Genomic DNA, 21,876 nt, shown 5'->3' on the forward strand with positions numbered 1-21,876 from the left:
GCACCAAAATATTGTTATGGTAATTTATTACATATTTGCATTTATACTCAGTAGTATTATACTATGTTAAATCTTGCTTACATAATTTTTGTTCAAAACATGTATAACATAAGCCTAGACTCTCACTGAATTATCTCACTATATCTTAACAGTATACGGTACAGAGACAGAAAAGAATAGGGGGACAGATATAGAATCTCCCAAAGGCCTCAGCACTAAGTTGAGAGAGATTTCATACTGCTGACTAGAAGGTGATCGACACCAAACATCTTCCTCTATTTCATGAGATTAAAAAAATATATTAAATAATTTACACTCCACCTACTTTTGTAGGTGGTATTTGATGAGGAAACACATTCAAGAAAGGTTGTTTAACTGCTGTGTCGTTCTTAATGAAAATGGCATTCTATTTAATCAACAGACATGTCAGGAAATCATTGCCTAAGTCGATGGATACTACCAACCGGCCAGCGCTCCCTGCAGTAGCTGTGCTCTCGTGGACAAGCTGGAAGCTCCCGGTCATGTTCATTCACATGGAATACTATCGCATCCAAATAGTGGCGCAGGGCCAGCCGGCATTAATGGCTTATTTCCACCAAATCGCATCATCCATCTGTTCCCCAGGTTCCCTAATTCAAAGCCAGGGTGTGGTACCCGCCACTAGAATGTTTATTATTTATGCACTTATTTTAAAGGCGATCTCAGCCCTTAGGCCTTGGGGTTACAAGCACTAAATAAGCCTCCAGGGCAGAAGGTGAAAACAGAATGAGGGAGCGGGGGAGAAGGGGTCGGAGGAGAAAGGAGATGTCCAACCTTCTCCTCTTTCCACTCCTCAGAGCACATCTACCTCCCTCTCCCTGCCTTCCTCCCTCCCGTACCGGGCGTCGCCAGGGCCCTGACCCGGCTTGCAGCGGGGGCGCGGGGCAGGCCTCCATCTGGGGCGGCGGGGACGCACCCTTCACAGTGGAAGCCCCTTACCAGGCAAGAGGACGCGAGACGACGGCCCAGGGCGCGCAGGCGTCGGAAGTCAGTCCGCCGGCCCCTTGCTCCTCAGGGCTTGAGCTGGCTCGGATCGCAGCACTGGCAGCGGCCGCCCAAACTTCCCCGGCTCCCACGCCGCCTCCCCCTCAGCCCACTCGGCTGCGCACTCCTCTCCGCCCGCTGGGTCTCGCCAGAACCGCCCCTGGGGCGGCGCAGGACGCGCGGGGCGGGGCGCAGAGCGGGGCGGGGCCGGCGCGGGCTCCGGCGCCGGCGTGGGGCTGCCGCACGTGGGAGGGCGCTGGCGGGTTCCGCGGCCGTGGTCTCCTCAGCTGGGCCGACTCCGCCGCCCGCCTCGTCTACCTCCAAGCCGAAGGACTGCGCGCCCGCCGCCGCCGGCCTCTCGGCGCTCCCATGATCGCCCGGTGCCTTTCGGCTGTGCGAGGCCTCCACAGGTACCTCCCGTGCGCGGGTTAACCTTGACCGTGGGCAGGGCGGGGTCTGCTGCCCCTGAGTGCCAGGCGCCCCGACCTAGCCTTTCCCTACTGCACCCCAAGTCGCTTCTGGGATCCTCTCTCCCCGCGGCCTGCGTGGTCGACCCCTCAGGGACACCTGGCGCGGCCACCTGGGGCCACTTTCCCTCCTCCGCCCCCTCGGGAGGGTATCCATTCCCCTTTGTTTGGGACTGCCTCAGCCTCAGTCAGCCAGACTGGGCACGGACCCGGGCCAGAATGAGTGCGGATAGATAGTTCCGGTAAGAAAACCATTTCACGCTTTTCCCCGTCCAGAACTGCAGAGCTGGCGTTAAAAGTGCCGCAGCTGTAGACGGAGGAATTAACAATTCTCCTTTACCCCTCGCACACTTCATTAGCATTCCAATCCTTTAACATCCACTCAAAATGAAACCTCTTTGGTTTTGTTGCTTATTTCCGTCCATGCTTTCTAAATTTTTCTTTTCCTCCTCCCCATTAAAAAAACATTCTGCCTCTTGCTAGGGCAAATTGGCTTGGCCCAAAATGGAGAAATTATTGCTTGGACACGGCTTTGGGCAGCTCAGCTGCTGTTTTGGATTGATTCCTAGCTCTCTAACCACACCCCTCTACAACAGACCACTAGCAGGATAGTGAGAGAATTAAATTCTTTGCACGGATGCACTGGTTTTCCGAAACAATGCCGCCACCACTCCCATTCCCAAATCTGCCTAGAACTGTAAATCCAAATTAGCATTCAACAGAAAAAAAGCAATGTGTTTTTCTTGTTAGCTATCTACAAACTACTTTGGAACATATCAACATTTAAGCATTTTAACGGTTTTGTGCATTGCCAATCATCTGTGTGGTTGGAGCTTTGTGTTGCTCAGTCCTTATGGTTAAGGTGCATCCAGAGGACAATAGTAGTTATAAAGAGTTAATGTGGTGATTGTGACCATATCCCAGGCTGTCTTTTTGTGCTAGTCTCCACACGGCAAGCGATATAGCTGTCAAATGAAGCTATACCAATAAACGAAGATCTTGACACAATGCCAGGGTGAGAAGAGACAATAAATCTTCATATAAGACAGCAGTTCTCAAACTTTTTAATCTGAGGACCCCTTTGCCTTTCAAAAATTACTGAGGACCTGAGAGCTCTGTTTATGTGGATTATATCTGTCCATATTTATCATATTAGAGATTAAAGCTGGGAAATTTTTAAAGTATTAATTTACAAAACAGTGATAAATGCACTACATGCATAAATAACATTGTTAATAAAAAATAATTATTTTCCACCCCCAAAACAGTGGGAAGAATGGCATTGTTTTTGTTCTCCTTTTAAACTTTTTTTTTGCTTTTTATTGTGGTAAAATACAACAAAATTTACCATTTTAATAATTTTTTAGTGTACAATTCATTATCACTAAGTGATTCACATTGTTGTGCAACCATCACCACTATCTGTCTCCAGAACTTTTTTATCATCACAAACTGAAACTTTGTATCTATTACACAATAACTCCCCATTCATTAACTTCTCCCTCAAACCCTGTTAACTGTTACATCTTTATGTCTCTATGAGTTTGACTATTCCAGATACCTTACATAAGTGGAATCATATATTTGTCCTTTTGAATCTGATTTATTTCACCTAGCAGGTGTTTTTAAGATTTATCCATGTTGGAGCGTGTGTCAGAATTTCCTTCCTTTTTAAGGCTAAATAATATTCCACTGTATGTATATACCACATTTTGTTTATTCACTCATTTGTCAATGGCCACCTTTTGGCTATTGTGAATACTACTACTGTGATCATTGGTGTGCATGTATCTATTTGAGTCCCTGCTTTTAATTATTTGGGATACCATATATGCCTATAAGTGGAAATTGATGAATCATATGGTAATACTATGTTTTAATTTTTGAAGAACCATCATAATATTTTCCACAGTGATTCTGCCCATTTTTATATTCCCACTGGCAATGCACAATTCCAGTTTCTCCACATCTTCACTAACACTTATTTTCTGATTTTGATAATTGTTCTAAGAATGACGTTGTTTTACATTTTGCAAACCTAATGTGACTTAATAGAAGATAGCTGGATTCTTCTGCATTTAATCTGTTCCACAGTTTTTTGTTTGTTTGAAGAGACAAGTCTCTATCAGTCAGGCTACAGTGAGGTGTCATGATCATAGCTCGCTGTAACCTCAAACTTGTGGACTCAAGTCATCCTCCTGCCTCAGCCTCTTAGATAGCTAGGAATACAGGCATACACCACCATGGCTGGCTGATTTTTCTTTTAATTTTTTATGGAGACAGGGTCTTGCTATGTTGCCCAGGCTGATTTTGAGCCCTTGGCCTCAAGCAATTCTCCCTCCTTAGCCTCCCAAAGTTCTGGGATTATAGGCATGAGCCACCATGCCTGGCTCTTGTTGCACTGTTTTATTTGGGTTTAGGAAAATTAAGAAAATCCCACCTCACACTCACATGTAGTTGGAAAGAGAGAAATATTTTAATAGCTTTTAAAAGATAATCATGGATATTCTTTGATGTCACACCGAAGTTTGACAAAGGGTAGTTTTTTAAAGGTTAGTTGCAAAGTAGAATCTGAAACTAAATCGGCGTACTTTTCTTACTCTGTTACATTAAAATCCGTTAGTGTATCTTACACTTTGAGTGGATCTTCTATCTGTGCATGATTTTGTAACATCAAGTATAGGTCATTTGGAAATCAGTGATTCACTGTGTTATACAAGTCTTCTTAATGTTGACATATTTCATTATACATTATCAAACAATCGCATTCCTTAATGTCCTCATCCATCTTATCAGAAGTCTTCATGTATTAGGAAGCTGTCAAGCTCACAGTGGCAGGTATGATTTTCCAAAAATTCTAATTTTCACTTAAAAGCTAGAATTTTATTATTGGCAACACATACTGTCAGTTGTTTTCCTTAAAGTGACATTTTTGACAGAATTTCTGCCAAATACTTACATCTGAATAACCCTGGTTTGTCTGTCAGTAGTTTTTTCCATTATGTTCCATGGAAAAAGCATCTATTTCAGCTCATAATTATTCAATCAGTTGCCCAAATGCTTTGGAGCAACCAAATCCTCTAGACAACCATCGCACTCAGGTACGTAGCAGAGCACTTTATGCATACTTTGCCACATAAACACAAACACACACACACACACACACACACGCACACTCAATGGCTAAGATTTAATAAAATCATAATTTTTACTGTTTTATCAAGGACATTCTAAAGTGAAATTGACATTATTTTTACCATAAGTGCAGGACAATGAAGATTACAACTACTAGTACAGTTTGGTGGCCTGCCTTGATTTGTTTTAAGGTGCCAACAATTTATCCACCATTGCTTTTTAACAAATGTCCATAAAGTGACAAAGATAAATAATGTCTTACTATCATTATGAAAGATTTTTAACGTCACAGAGTCTTTGAAAGGTTCTCAGGGACCCCTCCCCATACCTCTAACCCGCAAGGTTTGTGGACCACATTTTCAGAACTGCTGATATGTAGTATGCAGATTCTTTGTTTATGCATGGAAGAAAATAAATTTATAAAAAACCATACAATTGTTACCTTGTTAGAAGCTACCATAAATTTATCAACTACTTTGTTACTTAAGAGCATATGTTACAGTTAATCATCATATACAATAGTAGTCCTTAACTTAGGGCTTAAGTGACTTAATCACAAAATTTGCTGTTTGTTTCAAAATCTGTATCCTCCAAAAACATTTAATAAATACTAGACAACATGTGTTCTCCTGATATGTTTTTCGTGCCTGTATGACACTTGGGAGTTCCTTTTGCTATTATAGGAGTAACCAGGCTTTTGCTTAACTAACCTATGGTTTCCCTTGGGTTTTCCTATTGGCAGAGTTGCTATACCCCCTTCCCAAGGCCAGCTTGGCAGCCAAGATCGTTGATGAAGTATTAAGCTAATTTCTTGGGAATAAATGGATTGGGATTCTGGAGACTGGATTGTAGTTGTTCCACTCATTTTGTGACCTTAAGTAAATCGCTGCCTTGGACCTCTCTCAGGTTCCTTATTTGTAAAATGAAAAGAGCTATACTAAATGATGTCTGAGGGTTTTTTTTTTTTTTAACTCTATATTTCTGTAGCAGTTGAACCAGATTTCCCCCTCCTACCTCAGCCAGATTACAGCATTTGAGCCAAGCAAAATCTAACGTGTGTTATAGAATGGAGGGACGAGTGACATGGTCAGTAAAACAAATGAAAAGAGTGATTCAACAGTATTTAGCCAAAGTGATAGCTCTGATAGCCCTAGTTTCCTCTTTCAATTAAAAAATATGGTTTGACTTTTAAAATTATGACAGTAATGTATGTTGATTATTGGAGACTTAGAAAATAACAAGCAAAAAATATTAAAAATATATATAGTCCACCTATCCAGAAAAGCCAGTTATTAACAGCTAAACTCTGGGAATACAGCTGTGGACAAGACAGAAACTAGCCCTGTGCTTATGGGTTTATGTCCTCACTCTAGTCATGGAGTCAAAGGATAAATGAATAAATCTTTAAAATAGGTAGATTATGAAAGGTGCTGTCAATATCAGCTTAGCTTGCTCTTCCTCAGGGTGAACTTACCTAACCCCTACTAAATTCAGTTCCTATGAATCCTATAAGTACTTTCGTAACACACATGTTATTATTAATAGCATTTGTCTTCCCCGATAGTTGAAAAGCTTTCTGAGATCAGGAGCCTATTGTTCATTTGAGTACTTCCACTACTTAGTATGGTATCATTACGTAATAGATGCTAAGTAAATATATACATTGAATGGATGGGTGAAAAGATACCATCAATAATAAATGGAATTCAGTGTTCACTGCTAATATCTTAGGAGTATAGGCCTAGATTTGGCATTTTGATATTGACAATTCAGGTATAACTGTCAGAAGAAAGTAGATATTTAAAACCCTATATGAAGTAGCTGGATGCAAATTTCTGTATGCAAAAATCCAGTTGTCTATGTGTGTTAAGAAAGCTAATTTAACCTAGTTGTGTTTTCAGAAATTACAGTGTGCGGTAATATGCAAGAGGAAGCTAACTTTCAGGGCTGTACTTAACCAGCAAATACATAGGAATTTTGAGTGTACACTTACGTAGGTATGAGGCAGAGTAGAAGCCATGTATTAAAAGGCATAAACTTTTAATATTCCTTTGTCCTGACTGGGAGCATTCAAACAGTTACTTGGTGCCTTACAGACCCATCTGGTAGATCTGCAGAGTAATAATTAATTAATGAATACTCTGGGAGCAAAGCTTTTCTAAATACGTTGGCCTGGATATGAAAGAAATTGAAGGAGGTGCTTATCTCTGAAATACTGGGCCAGAAGCAATCAAGCTGAGGAAGAACAAAGCAAACTTCTCGTGGGTGGGTCTGGGGTCTTCTCAGGGCAAGGAAGCCAGACTCTCTGGACATTCATGACTTGGGAGTTATTTGGGACTGGGGAAACACACATCACTGGGCAGGGCATAATCCTGAGAGAAGCAGACATACTTGTTGGTCAGACTAAGAAAATAGCAACATGCAGCTTGTCCTACCTGGTAGAAGCCATGATGGTGAATTCATATCCTGGAATGCATCTTATGCCTGCTGTATTAAATCTGGCATCCTGTGCCTTAAGTACTGTGCTCTCCTAACTGCACAGAAGTAGCTGAACGGAAATAAAAACATGAAAAACTTTCTTAGAATGACAAAAAGGGCTTGCTGGGTGCAGTGGCTCATGCCTGAAATCCTAGTACTTTGGGAGGCTGAGGCAGGAGGATTGCTTGAGGCCAGGAGTTCGAGACCAGACTGAACAAGAGCAAGACCCCGTCTCTGCAAAAAATAGAAAAATTAGCTGGGCATGGTAGTGCATACCTGTAGTCCCAGCTACTCTGGAGGCTGAGGGAGAAGAATTGCTTGAGCCCAGGAGTTTGATTGCAGTGAGCTATGATGACACCACTGCACTCTAGCCCAGGCGACAGAGCAAGACTCCGTCTGAAAAAAAAAAAGACAAAAAGGGGCCAGGGCTACTCAGGAGGTTGTATAACTGCTCATCAAAAATGTTTTTAGCAAATTGAAAAATTATAAAATTATAGAAATGATGGGTAGTGGAATATGGTTGCTTGAAACCTATTAATATGTATAAGCTTCAAATCTTCATTCACTCATGCTACAAACATTAACAGTGCAGTTACTATATGGAAGGGACTGTGCTAAATATGAGAATAGATGTATTAAAAAAAACTTAGATCCTATGTGCTGGGCACTTGGGTTGGTATTATTTGCTTGCAGAAATTTATTGGATACTTCCTTTTTTTTACCAAAATTAATTTGTGACTGCTTACCTAAAATATATAAAGATTAATGAAATAATATAAAGGGAAAAGAATGTTAGACAAAAATTTAAAAGGAACATTAGAGTCAGTCTAGTTGCTTTAATTGGGTCCAGAATTTTACTTTGAGCTTTCTGGCAATAAGGGCAAAGGGAAAACATATGGTTAAGAATTGTCAGGAACAAAATTTTTCCTAGTACTTTTTGTGAAATAAATTTATCATGTGAATGCAATGTATTGAGGAAATTGAGTAATGCAATGAATAATAGCCTCAAGAACACTACTTAACACAGTAAATGTGGACGGATTATAGGTTTCATAGGGTTATTTCTTATTTCAACATTTGTTAAAAGGCCAAGGCAATACAGCCTAGTAAGGGTGATAAGGCACATACACAAATAATTAAAATACAAGGGACAAGTTGGTAAGTACCATAGAAGGTAATGAAAAAATTGCTGTGGGAGTTAAGGGGAGAAGAGAGTACTTCCAGTACTTTTATGTGTTGCAGCTGGGCCTTGTAGGATGGTAGGATTTGGAAGTGTAAAGACCAGGAAGAGGGTGTTCTCTCCCCCTGCGCACCCCTCCCAACTATTTGAACTTTTACCAGAACTTAAAAATAGCAGATTGAGTAAGTTGAGTGCCCAAGCAAAGGTGCCCAAAGCTAAACCAAAGGAATGTGCCATGCTATGAACCACATAGGCTTTGAAGACAGACCTGGGTTCAAATGCTTGTACAGTCTCACTAAGCCTGTTTCTTCAACACTAGAATAGAGACAACATTAAATACCTCCCATGATTTTTGTAGGTTGCAGGAATTAATGTGTGAAAACACCTAGGACAGTGCTTGATGACAAGTAGGTACATAGTAAATTATAATTTTCTCCCTTCCATTCAAGGTAGAAAAAAGTATTCCTAAGGACCTAGATAATTAAAAACTGGCTGTATGTGGCTATTAAAAGTCACAGATGCTTTATCAGTGACTATGTATATATAGCTGACCTACCGATAAAATTTTCAGGTGACCCTAAAATCTACATAAGGGTAGAAAATTAAAGTTCCACAGGACCTTTACTCACTAGAACACCAATCTAATAAGATGATTCTTACTACTATTAAATATGAAGTCTTGTATTTAAGCTAAACAAATCACCTATATAAGAGCAGGATAACATAGAAGCAGCACCTAGAAAAAAACTTAGTGTTTCCAGGTTAAGTATGAATTAACAGATTGATGTGGTTGCCAGAGAACAAGAGAGGAAAGAGTCGCTGATCAGATGACTTGGTTGTAGTTGCCAAATCCAGTGGATGCTTTCCAGTCCTAACCTGACTTGGGTTCCATGTAACATTTATGCTGTTGGCCCTACCTTCTGTAACTTCCAGAGCAACAAATTCCTAATTTTCCTTTCTTCTGAGCATTCTTCAAATTCCTTTTAAGCTTCTTTTTCCTAACACTTGCCCCGCAAGTGCTGGCTTTTTTTAAGTTTCTGTTCTCAACTTCTGCTGTAAATCTCTTTTCTGTCTCCTTTCCTTTAGCCTATGTACATGCTCAAGCCTTTTCCATACACCCTCCAGTATGAAACCTTCCCTCAATCCAGTTACTGTGCAGTCTTTTCCTTTCTCTACTTTTTAGACTCCTCCACTGTTCTCTATATACTCTCCTAGATGGTCCAATCTATTCTAAGAATTGTACATTTGAAGACATCTAGATCTTTGTCTCCCAACCAGAGCCCTCTCCTAATCTTCAGGTTCACTTATCCTGTTGTGAAATCACCACACTTTCCCACCCTGGCATGTCTTGCATGCACTCAAAAATCAACATCTGAAATTTCCCTGGTAATACTTCTCCAAACCTGATCTTGTCGCTCTTGTATTTTCTACTACCTGGTGATAAATTTACTACATTTTGTCAGTGTTACTACCTTGCACCCTGTCACCCAAACTAGAAAATTGTTGACATCTTATCTTTTACCAAGTCCTGCCAGTTTTACCTCTTGAATGTTTTTTGAATCTGTTATTTTGTACCCCACAACTACCACCACTTTGAGTGTTCCTCTGGATTACTGCAGCCTCCTAACTGGTCTCCTTTGCCCCCTACAATTGACCTTCTGTGCCTCCCAGCTACCAGAGGGCCTAGGTAAAATACAGATCTCACCCTCTCACTGCAGGCTCTCTGTTGCCTGCAATATAAAGTTGAAGCTCTCTAGCATGACATAGAAAGATCCCACAGAATCTTGCCAATGAACCCTTCCAGCCTTGTCTCTGTCCAGTTCCCACTTCTAAATTCTAAATTGGTTGTAATTCCTATAATACCCTATGCCAGTGATTAAACCTGGACCTTTGCTAGTCCACTCTTCCAGATTTGTTCTCATGATTCGCCACCCAACCCCACTCCAACTTTTCCTGGATAAATCCTGTTCATAGCCCTCTCCAAGAAGCTTTCCCTGACTCTCCAGTCTGTGTTGAGTGTTGTTCCTCTATCCAACCATAACCTCTTGTTGTTAAGTTTACATTACATTTACAACACTATACATATTGTTATCATCTATGTCTGATATGCATAAGCGATCAATAAGTATTTGCTAAATGAAGTCTAATGTGTTTCTTTGCCATACTAGCCAGGAAGTTCCTTAAGGCTTTAAAAAATGAATATCTTTTATCTTTAGCAACTAGCTGTGTGCTTATTACTTTTACCTGCACTCCTGATGCCTGCTGTATATCTCCACTTGGATATCTCACCAGCATTATAAACTCAATAGATCTAAATTGAATGCATGAAAGCTCCTATTTCCCCCAGTCTTCTCACCACCTCGCCCCCAAAAAGAGAAACAGTCTAACAAGCTTCTCCTGCTTCCTCTAACTTGATGACTGGCACTATCACTCATCTCCATGCAGAGCAGAAACATGGTCATCATCTCAGACTCCCCCCTCCTGCCACCCACACTCCACCAAGTCATGTAGGGGCTGCTGTAGAAAGTGGGATCAGATTAGATGACCTCCAGTTCTAAAATTCTAATATTCTTTTGATAACCAAAAGTTTGGCTCATAACATAATTACAATAATATAACACTTTTAGGTTGAAAGAGGAAGCTTAGTAAATAGCTCTGGCTCTGGAATGCAATAGTTCACAGCTCAGATCTGGCACTTAGCTGTGTGACTTGGGAGCAATTAACTCACCCTTTCTCTCTCCACCTCAGTTTCGTTATCTGTAAAGTAAGGAGTAAATAACAGAATGGATAGAAAACACTTAGTGCAGTGTATGGGCATAATAAGTACTTCATAAGTAAATAAATGACCTTGTATTATATTTAAGTAGGTGCTTTTTTTTTTTTTTTTGGTTTCAATATGACTTCCAAATCTAAAGGACCTAAGGTTAGTAATTATTCATCTTTCATCGTTGTCAGGATATTAAAAAAAGAAAAGTGGCCTTTTATCTTTTATTGGTGGGGAAGCTCTCTTCCCTGCTGTAAAGAGTAGTCTTTTGATATATAGATGGTCAGACAATTTGAAATCATTTTTACCATCTTGAGGTAAAATTTGCTAAATATCTTCATGTACTACAGGGTGTTACTGTTTTTTTTTCCTTTCTCTTGCAGACTGTTGATAACATTCTTACTTAAGTAATGACAGTTGGTGGCTTCTACGCTTTGCTGTGCCAGACCAACAGGGGCATCAGGACACCGCATGGGCCAACACGGTGCCATAAAGGCCATGGCCTCTGATCGTGTCCTTGCCTGTCTCTCAAAAAGGACAGGAGAGGATAAAGACAAGTTTCAGGCACTGATGCTATGTGTAGCTGTGGGCAACTTAAAGAGATGGCAGAAATGCCCGAGTGATAGTGTGATTGGCTCTATAGTATAGTATTTAACAGCATCGACTCAGGAGCCAGACTGCCTGGGTTCCTAGCCATTTCTAGCTATGTGACCTTAAGTTTTTTAACCTCTCTGGGTCTCAGTTTGATCATCTTTGAAAGTGAGCATGATAATAGAGTTTATGCCACAGAATTGTTGGAAAGATTAAATAAGTTAGCATATGTAAAGCACTTAGAACAGTGCCTGCTACATAAATGTTTGAGATTATCATTATTGATGGTGGTGGAATTGGTGGTTTGCAGTGTCCAAGCAGCAGCTAAGAGGCTCATCTGTTAACTAAATGAAGTAGCATGCCAGCTGATTGCTACATTCAAAGTTGCCAACCTCAAGTTGCCAACTTCAGGATACACTAGAAACCGTCATTACCTGAATCTTTTCTAACAATCTATTTCTAATGTAACATTCACTATATCTGCTGTAAAGTAAATTGCTTAAGTCTGGGCCTGTAGTTACTTGTGACTTAACATACATCACTGGGCTGTCCCTAAAGTTAAGGATTTGGACTAATTGATTTCTAAAACCCCTTCCAACTGAATTTATGGATTTCATTTATTGGTCAAATGTATTTTTTCTTACTTGTACTCTGGTATTTCATTTCCCTCTTTTCTCCATGTATTATCCCTTTCGATATGCTTATATGCATGAGTGTTTTAATGCTGAATTCATACATTTTTCAGATCTCATGTTTGGATTTAGAATAACAACTAGAGCTAGGCACATGAACAGTTATTAAATACATTTTAAAACTTTTTATCATGTAAATTTTCAATCATAAATAGAACCAGTTATATAATGAACCTCCCCATCACCAAGCTTCAAAATTGTTAGCTCATGTCAATCTTTTTTATATACTGCTTCTTCCCTTCCATTATTTTGAAATACAGCACTTATTTTAATCATTAAGTATTTCAGTATATAGCTCACAGAGATAAAGTATTTTTTCTTCTTTATATTTAAATAAATTTATTTTTTTTAATTGGCAGATAAAATTGAAAGTATTGTGTACAACATGATGTTTTGAAGTATGTATACATTGTGGAATTACCAAATCTAGCTAATTAACATATGTATTACCTCACATAGTTATTTTTGTGGTGAGAACACTTTATATCCACTCTCAGCATTTTTCAAGACTACAATATATGGGGATGGGGTGTGGGCAGGGAAAGGGGAGATGTTGGTCAAAGGGTTTCAGTTTCAGTTAGGAGGAATAGTTTTTGGTGATCTATTACATAGCACAATGACTATAATAATATATTGTATATTTCAAAATAGATAAAAGAATGAATTTTAAATGTTCTCACCACAAAGAAACATTACATATTTAAGGTGATGATTATTTTAATTAGCCTGATTTGATCATTCTACAATGTATACATCTATCAAAACATCACATTGTACTTCATATATATACTATTAGTATTATTTACAAGCAAAATAGAACTTAAACGGAATACAATATATTGTTAACTATAGTCACCATATTGTATAATAGATCTCTTTAACGTATTCTTCCTTATCTAACTGAAATTTTGTATCCTTTGACCAACATCTTCCCAACCCCTTTTCCCTGACCCCAACTGATCCAGCCCCTGGTAACTGCCATTCTGCTTTCTGCAGTATGAGATCAACTCTTTTAGATTCTGCATATAAGGGAGATCATGCAATATTTGTCTTTCTGTTCCTGGCTTAGTTTAGTTAACATAATGTCCTCCAGATTCATCCATGTTGTCACAAATGGCAGGATTTCCTTCTTTTTATGGCTGAATAATATTTCACTGTGTATGTATACATTTCCTTTATCCTTTCATCCATTGATGGACATATAAGTTGATTCCATATCTTGCCTATTGAGAATAACACTGCAATGAACATGGACCTGAGAGTACAAATATGTCTTCAATATACTGATTTCATTTTTAAAAATTTATATATACGTAATAGTGGGATTGTTGGATCATATAGTAGTTCTGTTTTCTATTTTTAAGTTTCAAAGAGCCTCCATACTATTTTCCATAATGGCTCTACTAATTTACATTCCTACCAACACTGTGTGAGGGTTCCCTTTTTGCCACATTTTTTTTTTTGGAGACAGTCTCACTCCGTTACCCAGGCTAGAGTATAGTTGCATCATCATAGCTCACTGCAGCAGCCTCCAACTCCTGGGCTGAGGTGATCCTTCCTCCTCAGCCTCCCAAGTAGCTAGGACTACAGGTGGGTACCACCATGCCTGACTAATTTTTTTTATTTTTTGTAGAGACAGGGTCTTGCTATTGCCCAGGCTGGTCTCAAACTCCTGTCCTCAAGTGATCCTTTTGCCTCCCAAAGTACTGGTATTACAGGTGTGAGCCACTGCACCCAGCCTATCTTTTCTTTTTGATAATGGCTTTTCTAACTAGTGTGAGATGATAGTTTATTATGGTTTTAATTTGTATTTCCCAGCTGTTGATGTTAAGCATTTTTTCATATACCTATTGGCCATTTATATGTTGTCCTTTGAGAAATGTCTATTCAGTAACTTTGCCCATTTTTTGGTTGGGTTATTTGTTTTCTTGCTACTGAGTTGACTGAGTTACTTAAATATTTTGTATGCTAACCCCTTATCCGATGTATAGTTTGCAAATATTTTCTCCTATTCTGTAAGTTTTCTCTTTATTCTGTCAATTGTTTCCTTTGCTGTGCTTTTTGAGTTTGATTATCATTTGTCTATTTTTGCTTTTGTTGCCTGTGCTTTTGGGGTTATATCCAAAAAATTACTGCCGAGACCAATGTCATGGAGCTTTTCCCCTGTATTTTCTGTCTTAGTTCGTTTACTGTTATATAAATATAATTGAATACCTGAGACTGGGCAATTTATAAAGAAAAGGAATTTAGTTTTTTAGTTCTGGAACCTAAGAATTCCAAGGTCGGGGGCTGCATCTGGTGAGGGCGTTCTTACTGCATCATAACATGGTGGAGGGCATCACATGGGGGCAGGCACTAAAAACCAAACTGGCTTTTATAACAGACCCACTCCCTTGATAACCCATAATTCATGAATGGATTAATCCATTTATGAAGGCAGAGCCCTTGTGACCCAATCACCTCTTAAAGGCTCCACCTCTTATTACTGTACATTAGGGACTAAATTTCAACATGAGTTTTAAAGGAGACAGACATATAAACCACAGCAGTTTTCTTCCAATAGTTCATAGTTTGGGGTCTTATATTTAAGTCTTTAATCCATTTTGAGTTGATTGTTTGTATGGGGTGAAATAAGAGTCTAGTTTCATTCTTTTGCATGTGGACATCCAGTTTTCCCAGCATCATGTGCTGAAGAGACTGTCCTTTCTCCATTGTGTGTTCCTAGAATCTTTGTCAAAAATCAGTTAACTGTAAATGAGTGGATTTATTTCTGGGCTTTCTAGTCTGTTCCATCGGTCTATGTGTCTGTTTTTATGCTAGTACCATGCTGTTTTGATTACTATAGCTTTGTGATATATTTTGAAGTCAGGTGGTGTGATACCTCAAGTTCTGTTCTTTTTGCTTAAAATTGCTTTGGCTATTTGTAGTCTTTGTGGTTTCATATAAATTTTAGGATTTTTTTTCTATTTCTGTGAAGAATGTCATTGGTATTTTGGTAGGGATTGCATTGAATCTGTAGATTGCCTTGTATTTTTTCAAAACCATATATTCAATCACAATACCATTGTCACATATAGAAATAATATTAATAGATAGTTATTTATTATTGAACCAGTCTTAAAAAGAAAAGCAAACTAGTTTTTATCCAGGCCTTGGATGAGGATCTAAGCATCATCATTCACACAATAAAATAACCATGTGTAAATGGGAAAAAAAAGCCCAAGTATTAAATAATGTACTAAAAGAGGAGTATTAAATAATGTGCTGAAAAATTGAGTACAGTAAATGTACTCATTTTCCTGAGTAATTTACTGAGGATTTCAATTATGAAAAGTATGCCCCAAACACCAGTTAAATGTGCCAAAAGCAATTTATTCATGTTTCAAGAGAAAAATAAAAGTGGAATGAATGTCTTTTTTGAGTCGTGATTTTCCATGTATGTGAATTAGGCCCTTTACTAATTATTAAGAAACTCCTTGATTTCCTTTGTGAAGTGGCACTTGATTTTAGATGCTCTGTGGTCTCAGGTGGGATAGGATTTAAGCCAGGGATAGGATTTAAGAAGGGAAATTTTTCCATGTTGAGTTATAAATTTATTTAGAATTTGTAATCATTTAGCCAGTTGTAGTCATATACAAAATTAGGAGAAATTAAACTATTATCTTTTGTTACTTAGTTTTTAAAAAGATCCTGAGAGTTTTCTGTTTCATTCTTTATAACTTTGTGTATAATATGAACCTTTTGTAAAAGTTCTGTTTATCAAGGGTATAAATATTATAATACCAGTATTTTCAGTGTCACACACTTTCCATATGTCCTTAAGCAGTTTCTTTCTGGCATTTATTTTCATTCACATTTCTTGGAAAGGACACTTGAAGAGTCCTTTTTCATTTATTTATAATGAAATTTGGAAACAAGCACTTATTTCCATTATAAAATCTAAAATAAAATAAATATACCTTCTTTTTTAAAATGGATCATGAATAATTTTAGAAGGAGATGAAGGTAAATCCTTATTCCTTCCTAGAGGAGCCTTTGTGCTTTTGTGAAATTAGTTCTTCTTTTTTTTTCTTTTTCCTGTTTATTATTTGTATACATTCATGGGGGTAGAAGTGCAGTTTTGTTACATGGATATATTACATTATGGTGAAGTCAGTGCATCCATCACTGAAACAACACACATTGTACCCACCACACAGCCTCCTGAGGTCTGCTTTTAAGTCTTACTGATAGAGAAAGTTGTACACACTGAGGTTATATGTGGTACTGTTTCCAAAATAAATAATATATTTTCACTATATAGGACCAGGATTAGACCAATAAAGTTGCACTAGCCATTCTAGTAGTCAGTTTTTTTGTTGTTGTTATTCTCGTCCTTCTAGGCTAGCAGGTCCTCCATCTAGTCGTCAAATTTGAATGCTGCATTTGTCCGTACGAAAAAGGAGCTGTACAATGAAAGAAAACTGATTGCTTTTGGCTTTTTCAGACACTAGAGGCTACTCACAATAAAGGCTGGAATGTCTCCATGCCTAGGGTAGTTCTTCTCTATTCCCAAAATATTTGTAACTAAGTTCATGGTGTACATTTTTTTGTGAATGGCTGTTGATAGGAAGTGTACTATGCTACCTTGGCAAGAGAACTTTGAAAGCTCAGTGTTTTCATAGCATTTTTCTAGTGCTGCTAAAGAATTTCTGCCCAATCTAGAAAATTACTTCCCTATACCAGCAGGTGGAAGCAAGAGCAGTCAAATTGTAGTACTTTGCTTTTCAAGTGTACTGGCGTGTTCTGTAGATCAGCGGTCCCCCAACCTTTTTGGCACCAGGGACCGGTTTCATGGAAGATAGTTTTTCCATGGATGTGGAGGGTTGAGGGGATGGGGGTGGGGGTCAGGCAGTGATGGGAGCGATGGGGAGCAGCTGTAAATACAATGAAGCTTTGCTCTTGCTCACCTGCTGCTCACCTCCTGCTCTGCGCCCCCCATTCCTGAATTTCGTGGAAGACAATTTTTCCATGGATGGGGGGGCGGGGGGGAAAGGGGGGGCAGGAAAGGGCGGCAGCATGGCCCACCATAGCTGTAAATTATCTTTCCATGACTCAGAATATCTTTATGCTGTATCTCTCACTTAATTACTTTTTTTCAACAACTCTATCCTTGTTTTAGCACCTTCTTTTGATTGCTTTATCACTTGCCTTATGTACTTGGTGTCTTGGACTGAACTTAAGGATCATTTTAGGATAGACTAATTTAGATTTTTATCACTTTTCTATACTCATCGATTGAACAGTTAAAACACATATGCTGTGCTAAACACATTCTTCCACATTTACCAAGAAATTCAAAAATGACTATGACATGGACCACACTCCTGAAAAGCTGACATTCTAGTGGAATTAGAAGGAAAATATTTTCATTCCTTCCCTGACCTGGGGGATCAGATCAATCAGCCTTGCTGGCATATCTCCAGCCAACCTCTGGCTGGCATTGGGTAGTGATAAGGCCCAGTATTCACATAGATTTTAATTCCATCAACAAATATTTACTGAGCATCAGATGCTACATAGGGGCTTACTTTATAAACGTATACATTTTTTCTTATAGATAAAAGGCTAAAACAATCTTCAAGGGAAGTATCATTTATTTTTAAATTTTTCAATACAGATTGTATAGAACAAGTAACATATAATAACAATTGACATATAGAACCTGAAACATTGAAATTAAGGAATTTTCAGTTAGAAGTACCTAATGTGAGTAACATTTCCTGGAATACATTTAGAAGACCTTCCACAATGCTAGTTGAAATAAAATAAAAGTGTGATACTCTAGATCAATTCTGTTAGCTATTCATTAATAGCCAAGAATAATAATAATAAAATAATTATTTTATGTAAATGGTATGAAAGAAGAGAACCAAGTTCTAAGGTTATTTGTATATGTACGTATGTGTAGAGTGAAAGATAGAGAAGAACCTTGTATTAGGGAAAACAGAAAAAATGGCCCCAAAATTTCTTGCAAGATTTAGCTGCCACCAATATTCGGTACTGTGTTTAAGCCACAAACTGTCCATCATCTTAATACAGTGTACATAAAAAATTTCCAATCCAGTTAAAGGATTATATTTCCATCATCAGCTTGGTTATGAAAGTCACTGAGAAGATATAGCCTGGGTCCAACCTATTTTAGCCCCACCATCCATCTGGCCATATCCCATTAAATCCATGTACCCACCATACCTCATAGTTATCTAGAAACACTCAGCCGGCCTGGAAGTCACATCCTCACTGAAGTCTTTCGTAGATTGCCCAGAGCAGAGTTAACCTGTGCTGTCTCCTTCCTTATCACTGTATCCCTCTAGAATTTGCTACGTGATATTCTAATCTATCTCTATGTTTCTTCCCTACAAGTCTATAAGCTTCTGAAGGGCAGTAACTATGTCTTATCTATCTTTATACCATCAGTAAATGTTTGCTAAAGGAATGACCGAATCAACTGATTTATTTCATGAGAAATCCATTTATAAAGAGCCTTATTTTTTTGGTAATACAGACTGCATTGTAGGCATAATTCCAGATGATGGTAACAAGTCAATATCGCTTATCAAGACGTCACAAGGGAATAAAGAACCAGCATTTATTACATAGAAAGTTTTCTTAGAATATTTCAGCTGAACTTTTTCAATAGGAAAAGTAGATTATTTGTTTGCTTCAGTACTTTAAGAAATTTGTATGGCACCCTTCCGGTGGCAAAGAAGAAAAGGAAAAAAAAAGTAAGTTTGCTACTTCCTGGGAGTACATTTTTTTCAGGTGGTTTATTGATTACCTAAGAACAGTTAATCGAAGAGCTCTGGAAAAGAATAAGACCCGGGTGCAAAGGGCAACCATCCAGGTCATCCCAGTTTGAGTTGCTTTACTCTTTGGAAATCGATAACTAAAAACCACCTAAGCCTACGTGGCCTGTTTTTCAGAGCTGGACGAAAGCTGAAGTGGGGCACTCCTCCACAGCCCTTGCAGCACTCCCTCGGGGAATGGTATAGGTAACACATCAGACATGTCATGTAAGCATGTGTGCTTTAACTTACCTTATTCTCTCTCTATCAAAAGCAGGGTGGAAGATCAGGGACGTGCAATTGGTCAGAAACTTGATGTTGTCCTTTTCTGGGATATAGTTGCAACGTCAGGGTAGCATACTGAAGAATATGGGCTCTGGAGTCAGACCTGGGTTTAAATCCCAGGTGCACACCTGCTATGTGACCTTGAGCAAGCAACTTTACTTCGCTATGCCCAGTAAAATTGGGTTAATATTTGCCTCTTGGTTTGCTGGAAGGATTAAATAAGAAAATGCATTTAGGCCGGGCGCGGTGGCTCACGCCTGTAATCCTAGCACTCTGGGAGGCCGAGGTGGGCGGATCATTTGAGCTCAGGAGTTCGAGACCAGCCTGAGCAATGAGCGAGACCTCGTCTCTACTAAAAATAGAAAGAAATTATCTGGCCAACTAAAATATATATAGAAAAAAAAAATTAGCCAGGCATGGTGGCGCATGCCTGTAGTCCCAGTTACTCGGGAGGCTGAGGCAGTAGGATTGCTTAAGCCCAGGCGTTTGAGGTTGCTGTGAGCTAGGCTGACGCCACGGCACTCACTCTAGCCTGGGCAACAAAGCGACACTCTGTCTCAAAAAAAAAAAAAAAAAAAAAAAAAAAAAAAAGAAAATGCATTTAAACGCTTGGTGTAGTGCCTGGCACGTTAATAGCTTTTAAAAAATATTAGGATTGATGATGATATACACCAGTCATATGTGGGCAGGTTTCTAGCCGAGGTGCCTAGATGGAGAGTGGCAATATTGGAGTTATAATAGATGATTATAGGTGGCCATTGAAGCCTCTGAGAATGAATAAATAAAATAAAAAGAGAACACAAAGCACAGAACCATGGAAGAGTACAAAGGAGAAGCCCACAAAGGAGACTAATAAGAAATGATCAGAAAGTGGAAGAAGAACCAGGAAAGAGGAAAAGTGACCTTTGCCAAAGCACTTTTAGTGGAATTAATGATAGGCAAGGAAGTGGAGAGAGTAAGTGGGAAATTTGTAGGGTGTAGAAGCTAAAGACCGTAGATCAGGGGGCATCTCTTTCTTTTAAAGTAAAAGAAAGTAGGTGGGAATGAGTGCATTTATCATATTTAACTGTATGTAAATACAAACTCCTTGTTTTCTATAAACTCAGAAACCAAGCTAAAATGGTCTTTCTGAACATTAATTCTTTGTAGTCTACTAAAGAACATCAAAAGTAACAATTTTGGCTAAGGATGCAAGTCTCGGTTTACTGGTAAAAATTGACTTATGCTAATGCATTTAATTCTAGAACATTCTGTGCATAAAACAATTTGGTCCTTAAACAAATTAGAGATTCTTAAATGAAAAAGTTCGTTGTCTAGAACACCAGTGACTCAAGTACCAGATGCTTACTTTTGTCAGGGGACTGTAAGTACCCAAATTGGAGGGCTCAATAACTGTTGAGCATTACTCCTGAACCAGATTCCTCAATGCAGTAGTCCATTTGGAAGAAAAATTATTAGCAACATTCAGGATGCTTGAGTATCCAATATATGCCATTATACCCAGCCTGCATCACCTTCACTAATTGAAGATCAGGGCTTTATATAATGCTCTGTGGAAGCTAAACCCTCTCAGGTTGGAACTACTTGTATATTGGACATGTAAATAATAGAGGAAAAGTATTACTGCTATCATTATTAGTAGCAGTAGTATTACAGACAGGGTCTTGCTATGTTGCCCAGCCTGGCCTCGAACTCCTGGGCTCAAGTGATCCTCCCACCTCACCTCCCGAATAGCTGGGACCTGTGGATGCATGCCACCATACCCAGCTGAAGAAAAGTATTAAATAAGCCTAAGCAGAATTTTTTTGGTAAACATGTCCCAGTTAAAGTATATGTGTACCACAAAGTGTGTTAGATTCAGGGTCTACAAATATCACTAAGATATAATCTCTGCTCAAGGTCTGTTAGAGACACAGACAACTAGATAGGTGAATACCGTTCAGTATGGTAAGTGCTTTGGTCTGCGTATGTGTATAGTACTATAGAAGCACAGAGGAAGAATTCCTGAAACAGCCTGAAATAGTCAAGGAAGACTTCCAGAAAAAGGGGAAGTCTGAGCTGAAATCTGAAAGATAAGAATGAAAGAGTTAGGCCAACGGTGTGGTGGCTCACACCTGTAATCCTAGCACTCTGGGAGGCTGAGACAGGAGGATCGCTTGAGGTCAGGAGTTTGAGACCAGCCTGAGCAAGAGCAAGACCCTGTCTCTACAAAAAATAGAAAAATTAGATGAGTGTGGCGGCGCACACCTGTAGTCCTAGCTACTCAGGAGGCTGAGGCAGGAGAATCTCTTGTACCCAGGAGTTTGGGGTTGTAGTGAGCTAAACACCACTACACTCTAGCCCAGGCGACAGAGCAAGACTGTCTCAAAAAAAAAAAAAAAAAGTGAAGGAGATGTTCCTCAGGTGAGGGAGAGGAAAGATGTTCCAGGCAGAG

At 39.0% G+C, this 21,876-nt stretch overlaps 2 protein-coding genes across 2 annotated transcripts in view; one reads left to right on the plus strand and one right to left on the minus strand.

Annotated features, from left to right (window-relative positions):
• The window catches only part of SGTB (small glutamine rich tetratricopeptide repeat co-chaperone beta), a 39,922-nt gene extending 38,834 nt beyond the window's left edge, over positions 1-1,088 (minus strand). Inside the window, exon 1 of the mRNA XM_069492516.1 lies at positions 979-1,088. The gene's annotated coding sequence lies outside the window, so the exon portion shown is untranslated. The remainder of the gene's footprint in view (positions 1-978) is intronic.
• A 153-nt stretch (positions 1,089-1,241) lies between these two features.
• Positions 1,242-21,876, plus strand: part of NLN (neurolysin) — a 90,495-nt gene continuing 69,860 nt past the window's right edge. Inside the window, exon 1 of the mRNA XM_069492860.1 lies at positions 1,242-1,433. Within this exon, the coding sequence (XP_069348961.1) occupies positions 1,393-1,433 (41 nt within the window). The 5' untranslated portion in view covers positions 1,242-1,392. The remainder of the gene's footprint in view (positions 1,434-21,876) is intronic.

Source organism: Eulemur rufifrons, chromosome 17 (genome assembly GCF_041146395.1).
Source record: "Eulemur rufifrons isolate Redbay chromosome 17, OSU_ERuf_1, whole genome shotgun sequence".
NCBI lineage: Eukaryota > Metazoa > Chordata > Mammalia > Primates > Lemuridae > Eulemur > Eulemur rufifrons.